Genomic DNA, 20,062 nt, shown 5'->3' with positions numbered 1-20,062 from the left:
GACCTGTGGAAGAGGAGGTGTTGTCCTGAGGGACTGATCTCAAGGTGGAGATGATGCAGATTCTGCTGCTGGCTGCTAGAGACAAGAGAGGAGGAGAAGGAACTACGAAACAGGGTGGCAAATTTGAGTCGTTCAAAAATGCATTTACAGTGCTGGTAATGGTAATGCACTTGATAAAGAAAATTTCTTGGTTTCCGGGACATAGAGGCATTGGCGTCACCACTTGACCAGCCACGATCCTGGATTAGTGGTGCTGGAAGAGCACAGCAGTTCAGGCAGCATCCGAGGAGCAGTAAAATCAACGTTTCGGGCAAAAGCCCTTCATCAGGAATACAGGCAGAGAGCCTGAAGAATGGAGAGATAAGCTAGAGGAGGGTGAGAGCGGGGAGAAAGTAGCATAGAGTACAATAGGTGAGTGGGGAGGGGATGAAGGTGATGGGTCAGGGGAGGAGGGTGGAGTGGATAGGTGGAAAAGAAGATAGGCAGGTAGGACAAGTCATAGGGACAGTGCTGAGCTGGAATTTTGGAACTGGGGTGAGGTGGGGGAAGGGGAAATGAGAAAACTGTTGAATTCCACATTGATGCCCTGGCGTTGAAGTGTTCCAAGGCGGAAGATGAGGCATTCTTCCTCCAGGCGTCTAGTGGTGAAGGAGCGGCGGTGAAGGAGGCCCAGGACCTCCATGTCCTCGGCAGAGTGGGAGGGGGAGTTGAAATGTTGGGCCACAGGACGGAGTGGTTGATTGGTGGGGGTGTCCCAGAGATGTTCCCTAAAGCGCTCTGCTAGGAGGCGTCCAGTCTCCCCAATGTAGAGGAGACCGCATTGGGAGCAACGGATACAATAAATGATATTGGTGGATGTGCAGGTAAAACTTTGATGGACGTGGAAGGCTCCTTTAGGGCCTTAAATGGAGGTGAGGGAGGTGGTGTGGGCGCAGGTTTTGCAATTCCTGCGGTGGCAGGGGAAGGTGCCAGGATGGGAGGATGGGTTGTAGGGGGGCGTGGACCTGACCAGGTAGTCACGGAGGGAACGGTCTTTGCGGAAGGCGGAAAGGGGTGGGGAGGGAAATATATCCCTGGCGGTGGGGTCTGTTTGGAGGTGGCGGAAATGTCGGCAGATAATTTGATTTATGTGAAGGTTGGTAGGGTGGAAGGTGAGCACCAGGGGCGTTCTGTCCTTATTACGGTTGGAGGGGTGGAGTCTGAGGGCGGAGGTGCGTAATGTGGATGAGAAGTGTTGGAGGGCATCTTTAACCAGGTGGAAAGGGAAATTGCGATCTCTAAAGAAGGAGGCCATATGGTGTGTTCTGTGGTGGAACTGGTCCTCTTGGGAGCAGATACGCCAGAGGCGGAGGAATTGGGAATACGGGATGGCATTTTTGCAGGAGGTAGGGTGGGAAGAGGTGTAATCCAGGTAGCTGTGGGAGTCGGTGGGTTTGTAAAAAATGTCGGTATCAAGTCGGTCTTCATTAATGGAGATGGAGAGGTCCAGGAAGGGGAGGGAGGTGTCAGAGATGGTCCAGGTAAATTTAAGGTCAGGGTCGATCCTGTCACGATCCTGTCCAGCCACGATCCTGTCAGGCAAGGATTCTCTCCCTTGGTAGGACGTATAGAAATGATGGGCACCCCACCATCTTCTCTCTCTCTCCATGCTATTATAGGCTGAGTTCTGGTGAAATGAGAGAAAGGGAGAGATTGTGAGATCTGAGAGCAGATGGCATAGCTGTTAGTGCTCAGCATCAGCAGCAAGGCAACAGGCCATGAACGGACCTTGACCTTACTCCAGGTGCCTTTTCCTCTCAAGGGACCCAGAAAGTGAGGAATCACGGAGAGGCCTCCAAACATTTCTCCTGTTGGGAGAAGGTTCCCAGCCCCTCCACCATTGCCCTGCATACAATTCTAAGGCATGTGTGAGTTTAACCAAAAGGAGGGTTAGCCGGCATCTGGTCAGGACACTTTCAGCATCTTGGGGTCCTCTAGTCACAAATGTACCCCAATACCACCCTCACCAAAACTCCAAAGGGCAGGCACCAGCAATGAAGGCAACCCGACGAGAAGGTAAGACTCCAGTTGCCAGAAGTATGTAACAGGGAGAATCCTTCTTCCCACCAGCCTGGCGACATCTTTGTGCTTGTTTGAAAGTTCTGACAGTGAGACACTCTGTCAAAAGATTTCCCACTCAGGGAATCACCATTCCCTTTTATCACAGGATTTCTGACACATTAAGAACCAATCACAGCTTCATTGACTCATGAACAAAGATGTTTTTTTCCACAAACTTTTTATACAAGGAACAGGTGTTACGGCACAATCCAGCTACTTGAAGTTTATTCAGCAACATGACCAGACTCATTGTCTGCACCAATTAGAAGCTGTGCACGTAGTGTTACTTGGAAATAGAAAGTTAAAAATCATCACAATCACCTGATGAAGGAGCGTCCCTCCGAAAGCTAGTGTGCTTCCAATTAAACCTGTTGGACTATAACCTGGTGTTGTGTGATTTTTAACTTTGTACACCCCAGTCCAACACCGGCATCTCCGAATCTTGGAAATAGAAGATGGCTCAGGTAATTACCACAGCGCAGGAGTGAGGAATAGGCTAATCCTGTGCCACATACAGTGTCTCACACCTGATAACAAGGTTGTCACCTTCAATGAAGTGGGAGTGAAAATCGACTTGCCCATTTCTTGTTTCACCATAGCTACTCTCTCCTTCCATTTGTTGCATACTTCCCTTGTAATGTTTCTCAAGTAACTACTTTTTAAACTGCAGGAGAATGCTCCGAAATTTCTGATTTAATGGATACTTTTGGAGGTTACCTGACATAGACGAATTACCCAGCAGAATCTTCGATTTCCCTGGAAATTCCTTTGAAATCTGTAGGGTCCCCAGGCGCTACTCCCACCAACACTGGAATAACGATGGTCTGGTCATTGGAAACTCTAGGCCAATATTTCTTTTTGCTGCAGCAATTGACATTTTTATTTTCTGAGTGATCAGTCTAACATAATATATATGTGACTTTAGTCCAAAATTAAATAGATGTTGAGATGAGGGTTTTGTGGCCTGAATCAATTACTGTGACCTTTCACAGCAATCTCTGAAAGGTGAATGTTTCTTTTTCATAAACTGTGTAGTTTACTCGCTCACTTTGCTCCATGTGGTGATAATTTTCATCTCTTCATTTCATTCCCCTACTTTACTGTGAAGAAAGTGTGAATCCTGGTTGCATTCCACAAGTTAGTTTCAAGGACCTTTGTGGAATTAACCTTTCTATGTGGTATTTAGCACTGACAGAAGCACGTTGTGTTTGATCCTGCACCCCACCTCATTGAAAATCCACAAGTCCTTTCAGACATATTGGACATAGATCAGAAGGGGGTTAAAAAAAAGCAATATATAAACATAGCATTTATGTAACACATTTTACAGCCTCAGAACAGCTCAGTAGGATTTAGAGCCATTGAAGTAGCACTTTGAAAATTTCATCAGAGCTGTTATGTTGGTGAGCATGGCAACCAAATTGTGCACAGCAAGATCTCTAAACAACAGCGAGGAAACTGATCATGGAGCTTGCTTCCCATAGTGGCAGGTGATGGCGCGATGTTGGCAATGACACAGAAAAAAACACCGTGCTCTCCTTCCATTATTGATGGTTCCTGTTCTCCTGCCTAGATGGTCATATAATGTCTGCACTGGAAGACAGCGTCTCTGAATGTGCAACATTCCCTCTGGACTACACTGAAACGTCAACCTTGAACTATTTTCCCAACCTAAAGGCAAGAAGGCTGCTACCTTTACCGAGTTAAATGAAAACGTCTCAAACCTGAAAAGCAGAAGGGCTTCACTGAAAGTCCAGTGAACCACTGACCTTTCAAAGATTCCACATCAGACTTACCCAAAATTGCATCATATTTTGTGCTGCGCACAATGGAGACAAGCTGTAGAAATGGTGTTCTATCACCTGCTGGAATAGATCTGAAATGGATCTATTGAGGAATTTTGGGGTATGCCTGGAAAATTCCAGTTTTTTGACATTACTTTTTGTGCTCATGGTACTTTCAGTCTACTGTGTTTCATCTTGCAAATAGTCCTTACTCCTGGAAATATGAAAATAAAATAGATATTCTTTGATACAACTGCAACTGTCTGAACCCCAGCTACATCGTGTTAATTTAGAAATGCTTAACAGTATGTTACAATATTTACAAAGAAATTATAGGAACCGGAGATCATCTTGTTGCCAGACAATTCTGACATACCAATTAATAGCCTTAAAACCTACTGTAATATTGCTCTGTTATTGATGCCATTCTGGTCAAGTAGCATTGTCACAGAATATTTAAAAGTCTGCTGTGGTAGAGCAAAAGGTATTGGGCTCTGTTTTCTGATTTTATTCAGTGTTGGGGCAAGTGTGTTAGTTGATGCATGATGTGCCTCCCTCAGTGCTGAGGGAACTCACCAATCAGTTTGTTAAGAGCTGTCAGGAGGCAAACCTGCCTACTTCTCAGCCAAACACAAGCTGGGTTCCCGGGTCACCAAAAGGTGCCAGCCAATCAGAAATAATTGATTCAGCCATACACCTCAAGGAACCCAGTGGCAAAAAAGTAAGCTATTTTTGGCCCTCTGACAGGGTGGGGCTCATTGGGAGAGGGGTGGGTTTGAAGCAAAGTCAAGGAAAAGACTTCCATACACCACCCTCTTGCCCCACAAAGGTGCCTCTGATTACCCCTAGGTTGAAACAACTGGAGGCCTCTCCCAATTCGGCAGGCAAGTCGCCCTGGTTTCCCAGTCAGGAAACATGTCAGGATAGCAGAGGTTGAGACCCTTAACTGGCCATTAATTGAGCATTGAATGGCCACAGTAGATGGTGAGTGGAGTGGATGCCCTATGAGCATTTTTACTCAGAACTTAATTAACGAGTGAGTATCTCACCAGGGCCAACTCACCCAATTATTTCCCCATCTCACCACTTTTTTTTTAAATTCACTTATAGGATATGGGCATCTCCAGCATTTATTGACCATTCTTAAATATAGTTAAGAGTCAACTACATTGCTGTGGGTCTGGAGTCACATGTAGTCCAAATCAGGTAAAAACAGCATTTTTCTTCCCTAAAGGACATTACTGAACCAAGTGGGTTTTCCCAACAATTGATATGGTTATCATTAGACTCTTAAGTCCTGATTTTTATTGAATTCAAATTTCCTCATCTGCCATATTGAAATTCTAACCTAGGTCCCTAGAACAGTGCCTGAATCTCTGCATTAACAGTCCAGTGAAAATGCCGCTAGGCCATCGCCACTTCTGGAGACTGGAGGGGTGATAATGTTCTGCCATCAAACTGCCATTGGAGAAAATAACCAACTGTAACAATATCTAACTGAGACTCTATCTTGTAACAAAACTGTAAGAGGGTAAGGTCATGATCATATCATATGATATAATTTCATCACTTTGTGTTTAGATATACTATCCCATATTTGCATTTACCTTTTCTCCACATCGATCTTAACTAAACTTTTGTTCGCCCTTAACCTGTATCAATTCTTTTGTCCAATTGCAATCCTTATAAAGCATCTTTGGGGAGTTGGTTATCCCATGACCAATATTACTAAGACAGACTATGTGGTTATCACCACTTTGGTGTTTCTGGGAGCTTGCTATGCACATATTCACCGCATTACAACAATAATGACATTTCAGACTGGTTGAAGAATATTTTAGTGCACCCTGAGGCTGTGTAAAAATGCATCTTAACCATTAAAATGAACAGATTTGTAGATTATAAGAAAGCACTGGACAGAACAATGCATAAGAACATAACGGAGATCCTACAGAGAGTCAGAATTGATGGAAAAGCATTAGTTTTATTCACACATTTATTCAGAACTAAAAGTGGCAGTGGGAGTTAATAAGTTAACAAAATGAGCGATGATCAGAAGAGGAGCAAAAGAAAAACGTTTTATATCACAGACATTTTAAATTTATTGCAAAAAAAATCTGGATTAATCAGCCATGAACACTGAACAATAACCAATAATACAAGACAGATTGTCGATAGAAAGATTGCCAGACAGTCTCAGGACAGGTAAAACGCATTAGTTTGGATGACGGCTTGAAACTAAATGGTCAAATAAACTGAAATAGTGGAGCTCCAATGAAAAGTAATCTTTGAATGAAGCAATTGTTTGATTTGGAGAGTCTGATGATAGCAGATACCAGAATAACAAATAAACTGGATGAGGATGATGATTACAAAGTGAGTGTTTAACAATGACGGAGTTATTGCGAAACTACAAAAGCAATCTGCTGATTAGAAAATGCTGACCTATTTAATGTGGTCAATAGTATCATGCTGACGTGAAAACAAGAACATCTGAATTCTGGTGTTTGAGACACATAGTGACATGAATTGGAAAGGAAGCAAGAAGGCATTAAAAAAACACAGAGAACAGTGAAATGCTAAAGATACTCAGCAGGTCTGGCACCATCTGGCAGTGGAACAAATGAGGAGATCCCTGAATCCACACAGGAAAGGAAAAAACAAAGAAAATCAATGTTGGAGATAATAAGAAGATTGTTGTCAACGGGCATGTGATCTGGGCATCAGAGGGGAGGGTATAAATAAGTATAAAGTAAACAAAGTTCCTTAGAGACGTAGAGATGTACAGCACAGAAACAGACTCTTTGGTCCAACCGACCAGGTATCTTAACCTAATCTAGTCCCATTTGCCAGCACCCGGCCCATATCCCTCTAAACCCTTCCTATTCATATACCCATCCTGATGTTTTTTAAATGGTGTAATTGCACCAGCCTCCACCACATCCTCAGGCAACTCATTCCATACACGCACCACCCTCTGCATGAATATGTTTCAAGTTTCACAACATCCTTCCGATAACAGGGAGACCAGACTGCACACAATATTGCAAAAGTGTCCGAAACATTGTCTTGTACAGCCGAAACATGTCCTAACTCTTATACTCAATGCTCTGACCAATATAGAAAGCACACCAAACGCCTTCTTCACTATCCTACCTACCTGGGACTCACTTTCAAGGAGCTACGAACCTGCACTCCAAAGGTCCCTTTGTTCAGCAACACTTCCCAGGACCTTACCACTAAGTGTATAAGTTCTGCCCTGATTTGCCTTTCCAAACTGCAAAACCTCATATTTATCTAAATTTAACTCCAACTGCCACTCCTCAGTCCATTGGCCTTCTTCAAAGCCAAGATGACTTTTCTTTCTTATTTTGTTAAATCATATCATAGCAATTACAGAAACATGGTTCAGGGATGGACAGTACTGGCAGCTTAATGTTCTAGGATATAAATGCTACAGGAAAGATAGAAAGGGAGGTAAAAGAGGAGGGGGATGGTGTTTTTGATAAGGGATAGCATTACAGCTGTGCTGAGGGAGGATATTCCTGGAAATACATCCAGGGAAGTTATTTGGGTGGAACTGAGAAATAAGAAAGGTATGATCACCTTATTGGGATTGTATTATAGACCCCCTAATAATCAGAGGGAAACTGAGAAACAAATTTGTAAGGAGGTTTCAGTTATCTGTAAAAGTAATAGCGTGGTTATAGTAGGGGGTTTTAACTTTCCAAACATGGACTGGGACTGCCATAGTGTTATGGGGTTAGATGGAGAGGAATATGTTAAGTGTGTACAAGAAAATTTTCTGATTCAGTATGTGGATGTACCTACTAGAGAAGGTGCAAAGCTTGACCTAATAAGGCAGGGCAGGTGACTGAGGTGTCAGTGGGGGAGCACTTTGGGGCCAGCGACCACAATTCTATTAGTTTTAAAATAATTATGGAAAACGATAGACTAGATCTGAAAGGCAAAGTTCTAAATTGGAGGAAGGCTAATTTCGATGGTTTTGGCAAGAATTTTCAAAAGCTGATTGGGGGCAGATGTTCGCAAGGTAAAGAGACCACTAGAAAATGGGAAGCCTTCAGAAATGAGATAACGAGAGTCAAGAGATGGTATATTCCTGAAAGGGTGAAAGGAAAGGCTGGTAGATGTAGGGATTGCTGGATGACTAGAGAAATTGAAGTTTTGGTTAAGAAAAAGAAGGAAGTATATGTCAGGTATAGACAGGATAGATCGAGGGAATCCTCAAAAGAGAATAAAGGCAGTAGGAGTATACTTAAGAGGGAAATCAGGAGGTCAAAAAGGGGACATGAAATAGCTTTGACAAATAGAGTTAAGGAGAATCCAAAGGGTTTTTACAAATACATTAAGGACAAAAAGGTAACTAGGGAGAGAATAGGGCCCCTCAAAGATCAGCAAGGTGGCCTTTGTGTGGAGCCACAGGAAATGGGGGAGATACTAAACGAGTATTTTGCATCAGTGTTTTCTGCAGAGAAGGACATGGAATTTATAGAATGTAGGGATATAGATAGTGATATTGTGAAAAATGTCCAGATTGCAGAGGAGGAAGTGCTGGATGTCTTGAAATGCATGAAGGTGGATAAATCCCCAGGACTTGATCAGGTGTACCCTAGAACTCTGTGGGAAGCTAGGGAAGTGATTGCTGGGCCCCTTGCTGAGATATTTGTATCATCGATAGTCACAGGTGAGGTGCTGGAAGACTGGAGGTTGGCAAATGTGGTGCCACTGTTTAAGAAAGGTGGTAAGGACAAGCCAGGGAACCATAGACCAGTGAGCCTGACGTCAGTGGTGGACAAGTTGTTGCAAGGAATCCTGAGGGACAGGATGTACATGTATTTGGAAAGACAAGGACTGATTAGGGATTGTCACATGGGTGTGTACATGAGGAAGTAACAAATAGGATTGATGGGGGCAGAGCAGTGGAAGTGATCTATATGGACATCAGTAAGACGTTCAACGAGGTTCCTCATGGGAGACTGTAGCAAGGTTAGATCTCATGGAATACAGGAAGAACTAGCCATTTGTATACAGAACTGGCTCAAAGTAGAAGACAGGGGGTGGTGGTGGAATGTTGTTTTTCAGACTGGAGGCCTGTGACCAGTGGAGTGCCACAAGGATCGACGCTGGGTCCACTACATTTCATCATTTATATAAATGGATGTGAACACAGGAGGTATAGTTAGTAAGTTTGCAGATGACACCAAAATTGGAGGTGTACTGAACAGCGAAAAGGGTTACCTCAGATTACAACGAGACCTTGATCAGATGGGCCAATGGGCTGAGGAGTGGCAGATGGAGTTTAATTTAGATAAATGTGAGGTGTTGCATTGTAGGAAAGAAAAGCTTAGCAGAACTTATACACTTAATGGTAAGGTCCTAGGGAGTGATACTGAACAAAGAGACCTTGGGGTGCAGGTTCATAGCTCCTTGAAAGTAGAGTCGCAGGTAGATAGGCTAGTGAAGTAGGTGTTTGATATGCTTTTCTTTATTGGTCAGAGTATTGAGTTGGGAGGTTATGTTGCGGCTGTACAGGACATTGGTTAGGCCACTATTGGAATAATGTGGGCAATTCTGGTCTCTTTCCTATCAGAAGGATGTTGTGAAACCATGAAAGTGTTCAGAAAAGATTTACAAGGATATTACCACGGTTAGAGGATTTGAGCTATAGGGAGAGGTTAAAAGGCTGGGTTGGTTTTCCTTGGAGCGTCGGTGGCTGAGGGGTGACCTTATAGAGGTTTATAAAATCATGAGAGACTTGGAAAGGGTAAATACACAAGGTCTTTTTCATGGTGTGGGGGAGTCCAGAACTAGAGGGCACAGGTTTAGGGTGAGACTGGAAAGATATGAGGGAGACCTAAGAGGCAACCTTTTCATGCAGAGTGTGGTGCGTGTATGTAATAAGCTGCCAGAGGAAGTGGTGGAGGCTGGTACAATTGCAACATTTAAAAGTCATCTGGATGGGTGTATGAATAGGAAGGGTTTGGAGAGATATAGGCCAGGTGCTGGCAGGTGGGACTAGAATAGTTTGGGATATCTAGTCAGCATGGATGAGTTGGACTGAAGGGTCTGTTTCTGTAATGTACATCTCTATGACTCTTGCTACAAAACTAAAGCTAATTCCAATAAATCTATTTTAAGTCATTTCAGCTTTTAGCTCCAACAGCAATGAAACATTTAGCACCAAAACCATGAAGGAACGACATTTTCATATTTATTTTATTTCACTCTGGGCTATATTCACTATACAAGTATCTAAAATGTATGTTAAAACTTTGTCAAATCTTAGTGTGGTAATATTGGTGAATCAGATAAATGAGATTAGGTGCTGAGAAAATTATCTTTATCTTGGATCTGTCAGATATTAACCAAAGCATATGCTGTGTAATCGATTTATTTATTTTGAGAAGAAAACCCAATATTTGTCTCGGTAACATCTCCACATTCATTTGGAAATACGGGAATAGTTTCCAGGTTTATTTAGTTATGTGCCCTTTCTGGCAAATTTCTGCAATGTTATTTTTTCTTTCTAAATTCACGTTAGTGCTTCTAAATTTTCCACTGAATTACATACGTTACAGTACGCTCCGCTTTCATTAAAATGTCTTTACAATTCAAGAACCTTACACTTTTGCAATGGGAACACAACTTAAGTGAGGGAGGAAACTTTCACAGCACCCTGCCATTTAAACACTAGGAAACACTTCATTGGTGAGTCCATGTTAACATTCATGGAATTGTAGATTAACACTTCACAGGATGAGGCTATTCAGCCTGTCAACTCTATGTCAGCTCCTCCAAAGTTTAGTCCAGTTTTTCCTACTCTTTGCCACTATTCCTGCAATCTTGAGCCCTTCAATTGTTTAGTCAACTTCTCTCTGACAATTATCAATTAAGCTGTTCCCATTTTAGGAAGTGAGTTATTTTATCTCCAGCTCACTGCATGAAAATGTTTTTCCTTGATTCACTTTTTTTTATTTGCCAATTACTTTAAATCTTAATTGTCTAGTTATCAACTCATCACCTTATTGAAAACAGTTTCTCTTTTTTACCCCATCAAAATCCTTTATGAGTTTAAACACCTCTATCCTATATCCCCTTTATCTTCAAAGCTTCTCTACATGACCTTTGCTCTGTGTATGCATGAAGCTGAGATCTGATAATATCGCTATCCACAGATTTTCCACAGCCAGACCATATTAAATTCTGCAGAAAATTGTACTTACCTCATCCCACCACTTTTCCCCTCAAAGCATAAGAACCAGGAGCAGAAGTAGGCAATTCAAGCCCTGTAGCCTGTTACGCCATTTAATACAATCATCTCAGCCCCAACACTCCACTCCACTCCACTTCCTTGCCTCCTCGCCGTAATGCTTTAACCCATGGGCTAATTAAAAGCCTGACTATCTCCTCAAATTTAATCACTGTCCCAGCATACACCACATTCTTGGGTAAATACAGTTCCCCAGAATAAGCAGTTTCTCTACAAGACATATTGACTTTATTAGAAACTTGCTCTTACTGTAATGGATTGGGACAAGCTGGAGGTTTGTCGTGAGCTTGAGAGATGTGTTGCAATGCGTAGGGAACGTATCGGAGAAAAGCTAGGAATCACGAGGCGTTGCTTGGCTGGCAGTGAGAAGGGCACTATCTGTGAGATCCTTCATTTTTGCCCTCGAAGCAGTGCAGGGGTGGGGGCAGTGGTGTTGAGACTGTCACACATCTCCTGCTGGAATGTGCCTTTGCAGAGGAAGAGCATCAGAACAACAGGAGAGTCGATGAAGGATCCTGCCTTCTGACTCGGCTTGACCTGTTGTGTTTTTTTCCAGCTCCACATTTTATCAACTCTGACTTCCAGCATCGGTGGTCCTCACTACCTCCATTGCAAAGGAAGTTTGGAGAAAGATGCATTGTTTTTCATCGAGGTTCGTCCTGAGAAGTTGACAATGCAGGACTCTGTACTCTACAGTCTGTTCCTTGGAACACACACATCGAGTGGGGCTGCAGGACCTTCAGTTCAGTGAAAGATGCTCATTGTTCTCACTGAAACATGGAACAAAGAATTTACCTCGACCAATTGTCACAGACTGGCATATTCCAGTATCCAGGACTGTGTGTTGAGGGGCAGCTGCTGCTAAGGCACAGTGGGGAAAAACCACCGTCTAAGGTCTTCCTGCAGAAGTTAAATGGGGTCCATTCAGTTACCAGACCCTCCTGGTGCCTCAAATGCATGTAAACATCACCTTGTTCAAGTAGGAGATGCCTCTGGTTTGTTTGAATCGAGTCAAACTCCAAGGTTTGTTTGTTTCCTTGATATGCTCTTGTACAGAACTGAGCTGCGTTTGTGACTATGTATAAAGATAGTTTGTATGATTAAAATATATTTATTAAATAAAAAAAATCACAAAATATTGGACTATCACTTAGTATAAAGAAAAGGTGACATCGGAGCAGAAACAATGCATTACAGGTGTCTGAGCTGAGATGTCACTTTTTTTTAATACGGATAAAACCTTAAGTTATCTTGGGGCTGTGACTTGAAAGAAGTTCTGGCATTTACATCAATCAAAACTTGCATTCCCATTCTAAGTGATTAAAGACTTATCAGCAATCGAGGTTTGTTCGATACATCACATCAGTTGTATGACACTTTGAACTTTTACTTTACATTCTGTGTGCTATGATCGTGTCCCCTAGTTACCTGAGGACGGAGCAGCAGTACTTTCAAATAAACCTGTTGGACTACAACCTGGTGTTGTGTGATTTTTTACTTTGTCCACCCCAATCCAAAACTGGCAGCTCCATATCATCAATAATGTCCAAGACCCAAATAAGATTGGGATAGAATTTAATTGCAAACCTGCAGCAACAAAGTGTTGTGAATAAGGCAATAAATTATTTAAAATGGTGTTGCTTCTGAGAATATTATATACATGAAATAATAAAACATGAAATAATTGAATAATTTATTTTATTCCATTCTGCTTATAGCCCAAACCAGAGAGCCAATTGATCTTAGAGACACGTCTGCTTCAAATCTGTCTCTTGTAAGCACATACCATTACATTGTTTTTGCAACCGACATTGTTCGATTAAGTTTTGATTTATAGACTTGCCAAACATGCCAACACAAAAGCTCATCAACTGGTCCACCTTGTTTGTGTCAGCTTGAGTGACTGCATCACTCTCATTGCTTTTCTCTTCCTCATAGCTCTGCATATTTCTTTTACAGGAACAGGGAGTCACGTTTAACATTATCTCCTTCAGTATTGTTTCCCTTTAATGCAGTTAAACTATTAGTGCAAGGAATCTGGCTGAGAGCAAAGCTGTATAATCTCCCTCTCAGACCTTCCATAATACACGGCAACCCATAGCTGGTAGAACCATGCAGGTGAGCTGTCCATCACCATCACCACCTCTAGCACCATCACCACTGCCCCAGCATCCCAGTCCCCATGCCCTACCAGACCCCACCTCCCCCCCCCCCACCTCTCCGCCTGCAAGCAATGATCTCCTGCAGATAGACAGGAGAAAGAAGAGAAGGAGAGAGACGTGAGATGAGAAGGATAAAAAGCAAGAGGAGAGGAAAAGAAGGGGAGAGACAGAGAGAGAAAGAGAGAGAACAGAGAGGAGAAGGACAGAGAGATAGAAGGAGAAAGAGAGAAGGAATTGAGAGAGAGGACAGAGAAAGAAGGAGGAGAGGAGAGCGAGAGAGGAGAGATATGGAGAGAGAAGGACAGAGAGATAGAGGAGAAAGGGGTGGAGGAGAAAGAGAGAGAAGAAGAAAAGAGAGAGAAAGAGAGAACAAAGGAGAGAGAGGAGAAGGAGGAGAGAGAGGAGAAGAACAGAGAGAAAGAAAGAAGAAAGTGGGAAAGAGAAATAGGAGAGATAGAAGGAAGGAGAGGAGAGAGTGAGCGAAGGAGAAAGATAGAGTGAATGAGAGAGCGAGAGAGAGAAAGGAGAAGGACAGAGAGAAATGAGAACGAGGCAGAGAGAGAAGGGGGGAGAGAGAGAAAAGCAAAGAATGGGAGAGAGAGAGAAAAAGAAGAAGGTGAGAGAGGGGAAGGAGAGAGAGAAAGAGAGATGAGAAGGAGCAGTCAGAGGGAAGAAGGAGTGGGACTGAGGAGAGAAAGAAAGAGAGGGAGGAGAAAGATCACAACACCAACTGTTCAGATGAAACCCCACCACCCCACTGTTGTTCACCAACCCTCAAGTCATTCACTCACTCAAATTCCTCATCACTCACACCCCACCACCCATTAATCAGTCACCCACTCACTCACCTATCCCTCCAGACATTCAATCACTCACTCATTCCTTCAGTCATTCATTGATCCACCTCTTCAATCACACACATGCTCATCCAGCCCACACACACACACACACACACTCATTCACTCAAGCCGTACTGAACCTCATTCAATGACCCCTTCAAATAGTCACTCCTTCAGCCTCACTCCCCCATTCTTCAGCTTCACCATTGTTCAATTTCAGCCTGAGTCTGAGATGTATAATCACTTGCCCTGATTGACTCTTCTCCAAGCAAGGAATGTTTCTCTCCCATATTTTCTGCTGATAGGTTCATGAGAGATTGAATCAGCATTAACCATTGGAGGGAAGCACCCTCTGACTGGGGGAGCAACTTCCATGCAAATTCATGCAGATGCATCTACTTGTATTTTGAATAATGACAATGGTGGGTCATGCAGGACACCAGAGGGGGTTGCCCTATAGCCCATGGGCTGCCTGCTGGACGAACCTGATCTACACCTTAGAGGAGAGTGGCAGCATTCTATATAAAGGATAAAAAATGTGTGCAAGTCAGCAGAGCAAGAGCATCAAACTAATATGAAGTTCCAGATGGATTCTGATGCTTTACAAATCTGTACAATGTTGCACTGGAAGCTGATCCAAAACTGAAACCCTCCAAGGTAAAATTGAGGGATTCTCAGCACGGAGGACAAATTAATATGACAGCCCCAGGCTAAGGCGAGAACAACAACTTGAAATTCCAGATATTAGGCAAAATGTTAAAGCCAACTAGGTAAAAACAATGACTGCAGATGCTGGAAACCAGATTCTGGATTAGTGGTGCTGGAAGAGCACAGCAGTTCAGGCAGCATCTGAGGAGCAGTAAAATCGACGTTTTGGGCAAAAGCCCTTCCTCAGGAATAAAGCTTTATTCCGGATGAAGGGTTTTTGCCCGGAACGTCGATTTTGCTGCTCCTCGGATGCTGCCTGAACTGCTGTGCTCTTCCAGCACCACTAATCCAGAAAGATGTTAAAGCCATTCATCTCAGCAGAAGCAAGTTGACAGCTTGGACTAATAACCCAAAACGTTCCAGAAGAGGCTCATAGGCTTTCACAAGGCATAAATAAAAGCTAAAATCAGCAGCGTCAGCTGAGAAAAATTCAAAGCAGAACTACAGAGTGCATCAACAAGTCGACCCTGGGAGGAGGTGGGGTGGAGCCATAGCCCCCATGTGTACAATGTGTGCAAAGTGACTGGCAAGAGCGGGACTGACTAGATTAATAAACTGTTTTAATATTGCTTAAAATCAGTTGTTTGCACGGTAAGTAACTTGGGGAACTCACAATATGAGTTTTGAAAAGCGGGATAGTTAAAATAACAGCACGGAGGCCAATATCCCATCACCCTTTATTTACATGTGCAAAGTACATAGGCTCTAACCAAATTGCTCAGAGCCAGTCCCTAGACTAAGGAGAACTTCTTGACTCTCCTGTATATATCAGTCAGGGCACTCCCTGATTGGTTACCGACTCCATTTAAGACTCTCATAGTCAATGAGATCCATCTGACCCTCATTCCAATCACTACAGGGGTGTACACAGCACTTGGTTTGTCATGGTCATGTGACAATTGCGGCAGATACCACCTTACAAACAGCTCAAACAATAAGACACTACAGGCGACATTGTACCTCATGAACACGTAATGTCTAGAATCCAAGTATTTTGCTTTTGTTTTTGTGAAAATCCAATAGGCTGTCTTTGTTGGCCCATCCTTAAACAAAGTGAAACTTGATATCTCCAGATGAGTCCCAGAGAAAGTTCATTTTCAATGAGGTATTTGCATAAAATGATCCAGAACTCAATTGTTAAATGTCATACAACTGCCATTTTAAATGTGTATTCGTGTTCGCTTGTTAGAATTATTTTCTACATCTTCACAAAACTCTGGGGCTTGATCTTTCTTCATGTTCTAGTGGTTGTAATTCAGGTCACTCACTGTCACAGCCCAGGTTCAGTTCCTAATCGAGGATTCAGATCTTGCATTCAGCTACAGTGGGAACATCTGATGTTGGAATGTAAGCCGACACAGGTTGGGCTAGGACTTGGATAGTAGATTGCCTGGGTGCAGTGAGCTTTGGTCTCTTGTGGCTCAGTGGTAGTATTCCTATCTCTGGGCCAAAAGATCTGGGTTCAAATCTCAACTGGCTAGCAAGTGAGACTTAATAAGTCCAAATAAGTTGGTTCAGAATACATGTTTGAGTCCTGGACTAAATTGGCAAACAGCTTGACTGAGAGAGCTTACCAAAGCAGTCCACCAAATTCCAGAACAAGAAGAGAGCAATTGTGGGTAAAGTCAGCAAGGAGAGACTCTCTGCTCTACTATTGTGGGCCTGGGTTCAATGGCACCTACATCAACAAGAAGTGTCCATTCACCAGGATTGTGTCAATCTGGGACTGGATCCCAATAGGTATTGTGTCGAACGCAAAGATGCAACTGACCATTGTTATTTGCAGTGGCCATCTACACTATATCAGGAAGCACAACCATTTTGAGAAGTGACACAAGAATGTGTCTGTGAACCCATAGCCCTGCTTTTAGGGATGTGCAGAATGGATACAGTGTGAATGGAGGGTGAGTTGGGGAGGTTGTAGTGTTGGCCTCTTAGTGAGGCCAATGCACTTCAGTGTCCTCAAGATCGCCAAAGCTGCAGGAGCCAAGAAACAATACCAGGAGTTTTTAATACATTTGTCAAGTAATTCAACCATAATAAAGCATTTGTGAACAGGAAAAGGGAAATACTGGGTCATGACAGTGGTCACTGTTAAAAGATTTGAAACATGGCAGATAATTTCCACACAGCATGCTTATACAAAGAGCAATAACAGCGAACTAATCAGTTACCGTAATGGCATTTCACAGATAAAGATTGAGGGATATCAGGAATAACGTCACTGTTCTTTTCTATATATTATTCACATGAGAGAAGGTCTTGGTTTATCATCTCATCACTAAGATGACACCTCTGACAGTGCAGCACTACCTCAGTACTACGCAGAAGTAGTACATATATTGTACATATACCTCAGACATATATTGTGGTCAGCTTTTATGATGGGGTGGGGGGAATCATGGCACTACATCTCTGACTCATGTCAGTGTGTTAACACACAGATGACATCAAGTGCCATTTATACCCTACTTTCTCCTTCTAATCACCAGTCATGTATTTAGTGCACATTTGTACCATTCAATAGAGTTAGTACAGCAAATTGATAAATTCATTAATTCACTCTAGCTCTGTTCAATGGTTTATATATTCTTTGTAGTATGCAGCAATCCACATTCAAATGAATAAGAGACTAAAGATACTATTAACATGAAAGAGACAGCTGTATAATTCAACAAAGGTGTGGTAACAAGTCAAAAGTTTGAACAGAGTATAAAGAACAGCAACGATTAAAAGATTAATGTGGAGGGAGACATTAGAGTATGAGAGAAAGCTAGCTAGAGAGATAAAAAGAAGATGGGTAATTACATAAGAAAAGAATAGGTAAAGTGAGTATTAGTCCGGTAGAGAGTGAGTGTGGGAAAATAAGGAAAAGTTCAGAAGAATTAAACAAATATTTTGTGTCTGTCTTTGCTGTAGAGGATGCAAATATCTTCCCACAAATAACAATGAATTGGAATGTGAAAGAGAGTAAGGAACTTAAAACAATTAGAGTCACCATGGAGGAAAGTATAGGCCACTTAGCTGAACACAGGTCATCGGGAAAATGTGGGAAATTTATTATGAACATGAGTCATAGGGAAAATCTGGGAACGTATTATGAAGGAAGGCACTTGACATAATCAAACAGAATCAATATGATTTTGTGAAAGGGGAACTGAGTTTGACTAATTTATTGAGATTTTTTTGAGGAAGTAACAAGCAAGTTAGATAAAAAGGAACTAATGGACGTTCCTAGATTTTCAATATGCATTTGACAAAGTGCCAGAGCAAAGGATATTGCATAAAATAAGAGCTCATGGTGTTGTGCATAACATTTTAATATGGCTTGAGCATTGGTGCACTAATAGGAAGCAAATGATGGGCATAAATCAGTCTTTTTTAGGATGGCAAGATATGGCAAGTTTAGTGAGCCACTGAGATCAGTGCTGGAGCCTCAATGTTCTATAATTTTATAAATGATTTGAATGCAGGGACTAAATGTGCGATTGCTTTGTTTGAGGAAAATACAAAGACAGGTAGGAAAGTAAGTTGTGAAGAGGACATATAGAAAAGTGGGCAGAAATTTGCCAGCTGGAGTATAATGTGGGAAAATGAGAACTTGCTTGCTTTGACGGGAAAAGTGAAAAACAACAGACAGTTAACTTTGACGTACAGAGGGATTGGGGTGGCCTGGCACATGAAACACAAAATGTTAATATGCAGGCACAGCTAGTGACTAGAAAAGCAAATAGAGTTTTCAAAAGGGGAAAAGTTGATAAAAGAGGGTATGGAAAGTTGGTAGGGATAGCAATATGGAGTTGAGGCCACAATCAGGTCAGACCCTATCTATTGAAAGGTGACCACGATGTGGGCTGAGATGGACAAAATCAGAAGTCACATGACACTAGGTTATAGTCTAACAGGTTTAACTGAAATCAAGCTTTTGGAGCTACTCCTTCATCAGGTGGAGCAAGCTAGCGGAATTGAATTTTGTCTATTCTCGTTCCTAATTTATATGAATAGTGGAGGATGGAAGTCAAACAAAATAATAAAACATGTACATTAAAAAAAACAAATGTGTCCCCCCATTCTGCATCAAGCTTTATCATCCTCAGCACATGAATTCAGAAGTTACTACAGCAAACCTCTTGTGATTAACATTTTGAAATTGTGGGAAGATCCAAGATGGTGGCAGTCTGAGTGGCCTGCTGTGCTGGGCTCTGTGCCATACCCCTGGGCAAGGTGGACCTTTACCACCCCTCACCAACTACCACCAGGAGAAAAAAGTACTAATTTAAACTTGCTGATCATCTGGAGCTGCTGAAATTGTGTGTAACAGCTTTAAGGCCAGGATGAAATTGAATACAGGAAAGGGGTCTAAAGGAGCACAGAAGACAGAGCACTCCCCTACTGCATCGGGGGTGCCTGCAGCCGGTGCTCCAACTCCCAGGGTGGCCCCTTTGGATCTAATGGGACAGCAGCATTTACTCTCGGAGTTTGTCAAACTCCGAAAGAAGACTGAAGCAGCAGTAGAGCCACTATCTGCCATGCTGAAAAAACATGAGCAGGAAATCCAGCTGCTGGAACGAAGACTGGACGCAGCAGAGGGAGAGCGTGGTGGAGGTCTTGGGAGGAAGGATCCAAATGCTGGAAGACCAGGTTCGAGTCCTTCAGGAACAAGTCGACCACCTGGAGAATAAAAATAGGAGAAAAAAAACTTACGGCTCATGGATCTTCTAGAATACAAGGAAGGAAAGGACCTCATCAGCTTCTTGCAGGGTGGCTCCCGTAGTTCCAGGTGCTGGTGCTGGGGTTGGAGTTGGAGTCGGGCCTGGTGAGCGTGGAGCAGGCCCACCAGATCGCAATGTGCAGACCTGTGACCCGCGACCCGCATGGTCTTAGTGCAGCTCCTGTATTATAAAGAAAAATAGTTAATAGTTGAAACAGCAAGAAGACTGGGAAGAAATTCACAGGATTTAATGTAAAAAGGTTCAAACCTAATGTTTTTTCAGGATTTCTCAGGAGCCCTAATTAAGAAGAGAAGGGCATTTGATGAAGTCAAGAAAGAATTAAAGGACCCGAACATTCAATATGCCTTGAGGTACCCGGCCATGTTGCATTTCGCCCATGGAGAAAGATGGTATATATCTTTGACTCCCCAGAAAAGTCAAAGGACTTTGTGAATTCTTTGAATTG

At 42.6% G+C, this 20,062-nt stretch overlaps 1 protein-coding gene across 1 annotated transcript in view; it reads right to left on the bottom strand.

The window, feature by feature from the left end:
* The window catches only part of gpr176 (G protein-coupled receptor 176), a 115,141-nt gene extending 95,409 nt beyond the window's left edge, over positions 1–19,732 (bottom strand). The window contains exon 1 of the mRNA XM_043697953.2: positions 19,589–19,732. Coding sequence (XP_043553888.2) covers positions 19,589–19,631 — 43 coding nt within the window. The 5' untranslated portion in view covers positions 19,632–19,732. The remainder of the gene's footprint in view (positions 1–19,588) is intronic.
* Between the last annotated feature and the right edge of the window lie 330 nt (positions 19,733–20,062).

The sequence above is a fragment of the Chiloscyllium plagiosum genome, unplaced genomic scaffold (assembly GCF_037043375.1).
Source record: "Chiloscyllium plagiosum isolate Xiang-an unplaced genomic scaffold, Cpla_swu_hap1 HiC_scaffold_8, whole genome shotgun sequence".
NCBI classification, from domain to species: Eukaryota; Metazoa; Chordata; class Chondrichthyes; order Orectolobiformes; family Hemiscylliidae; genus Chiloscyllium; species Chiloscyllium plagiosum.
This window is presented reverse-complemented; position numbering and strand designations above follow the sequence as displayed.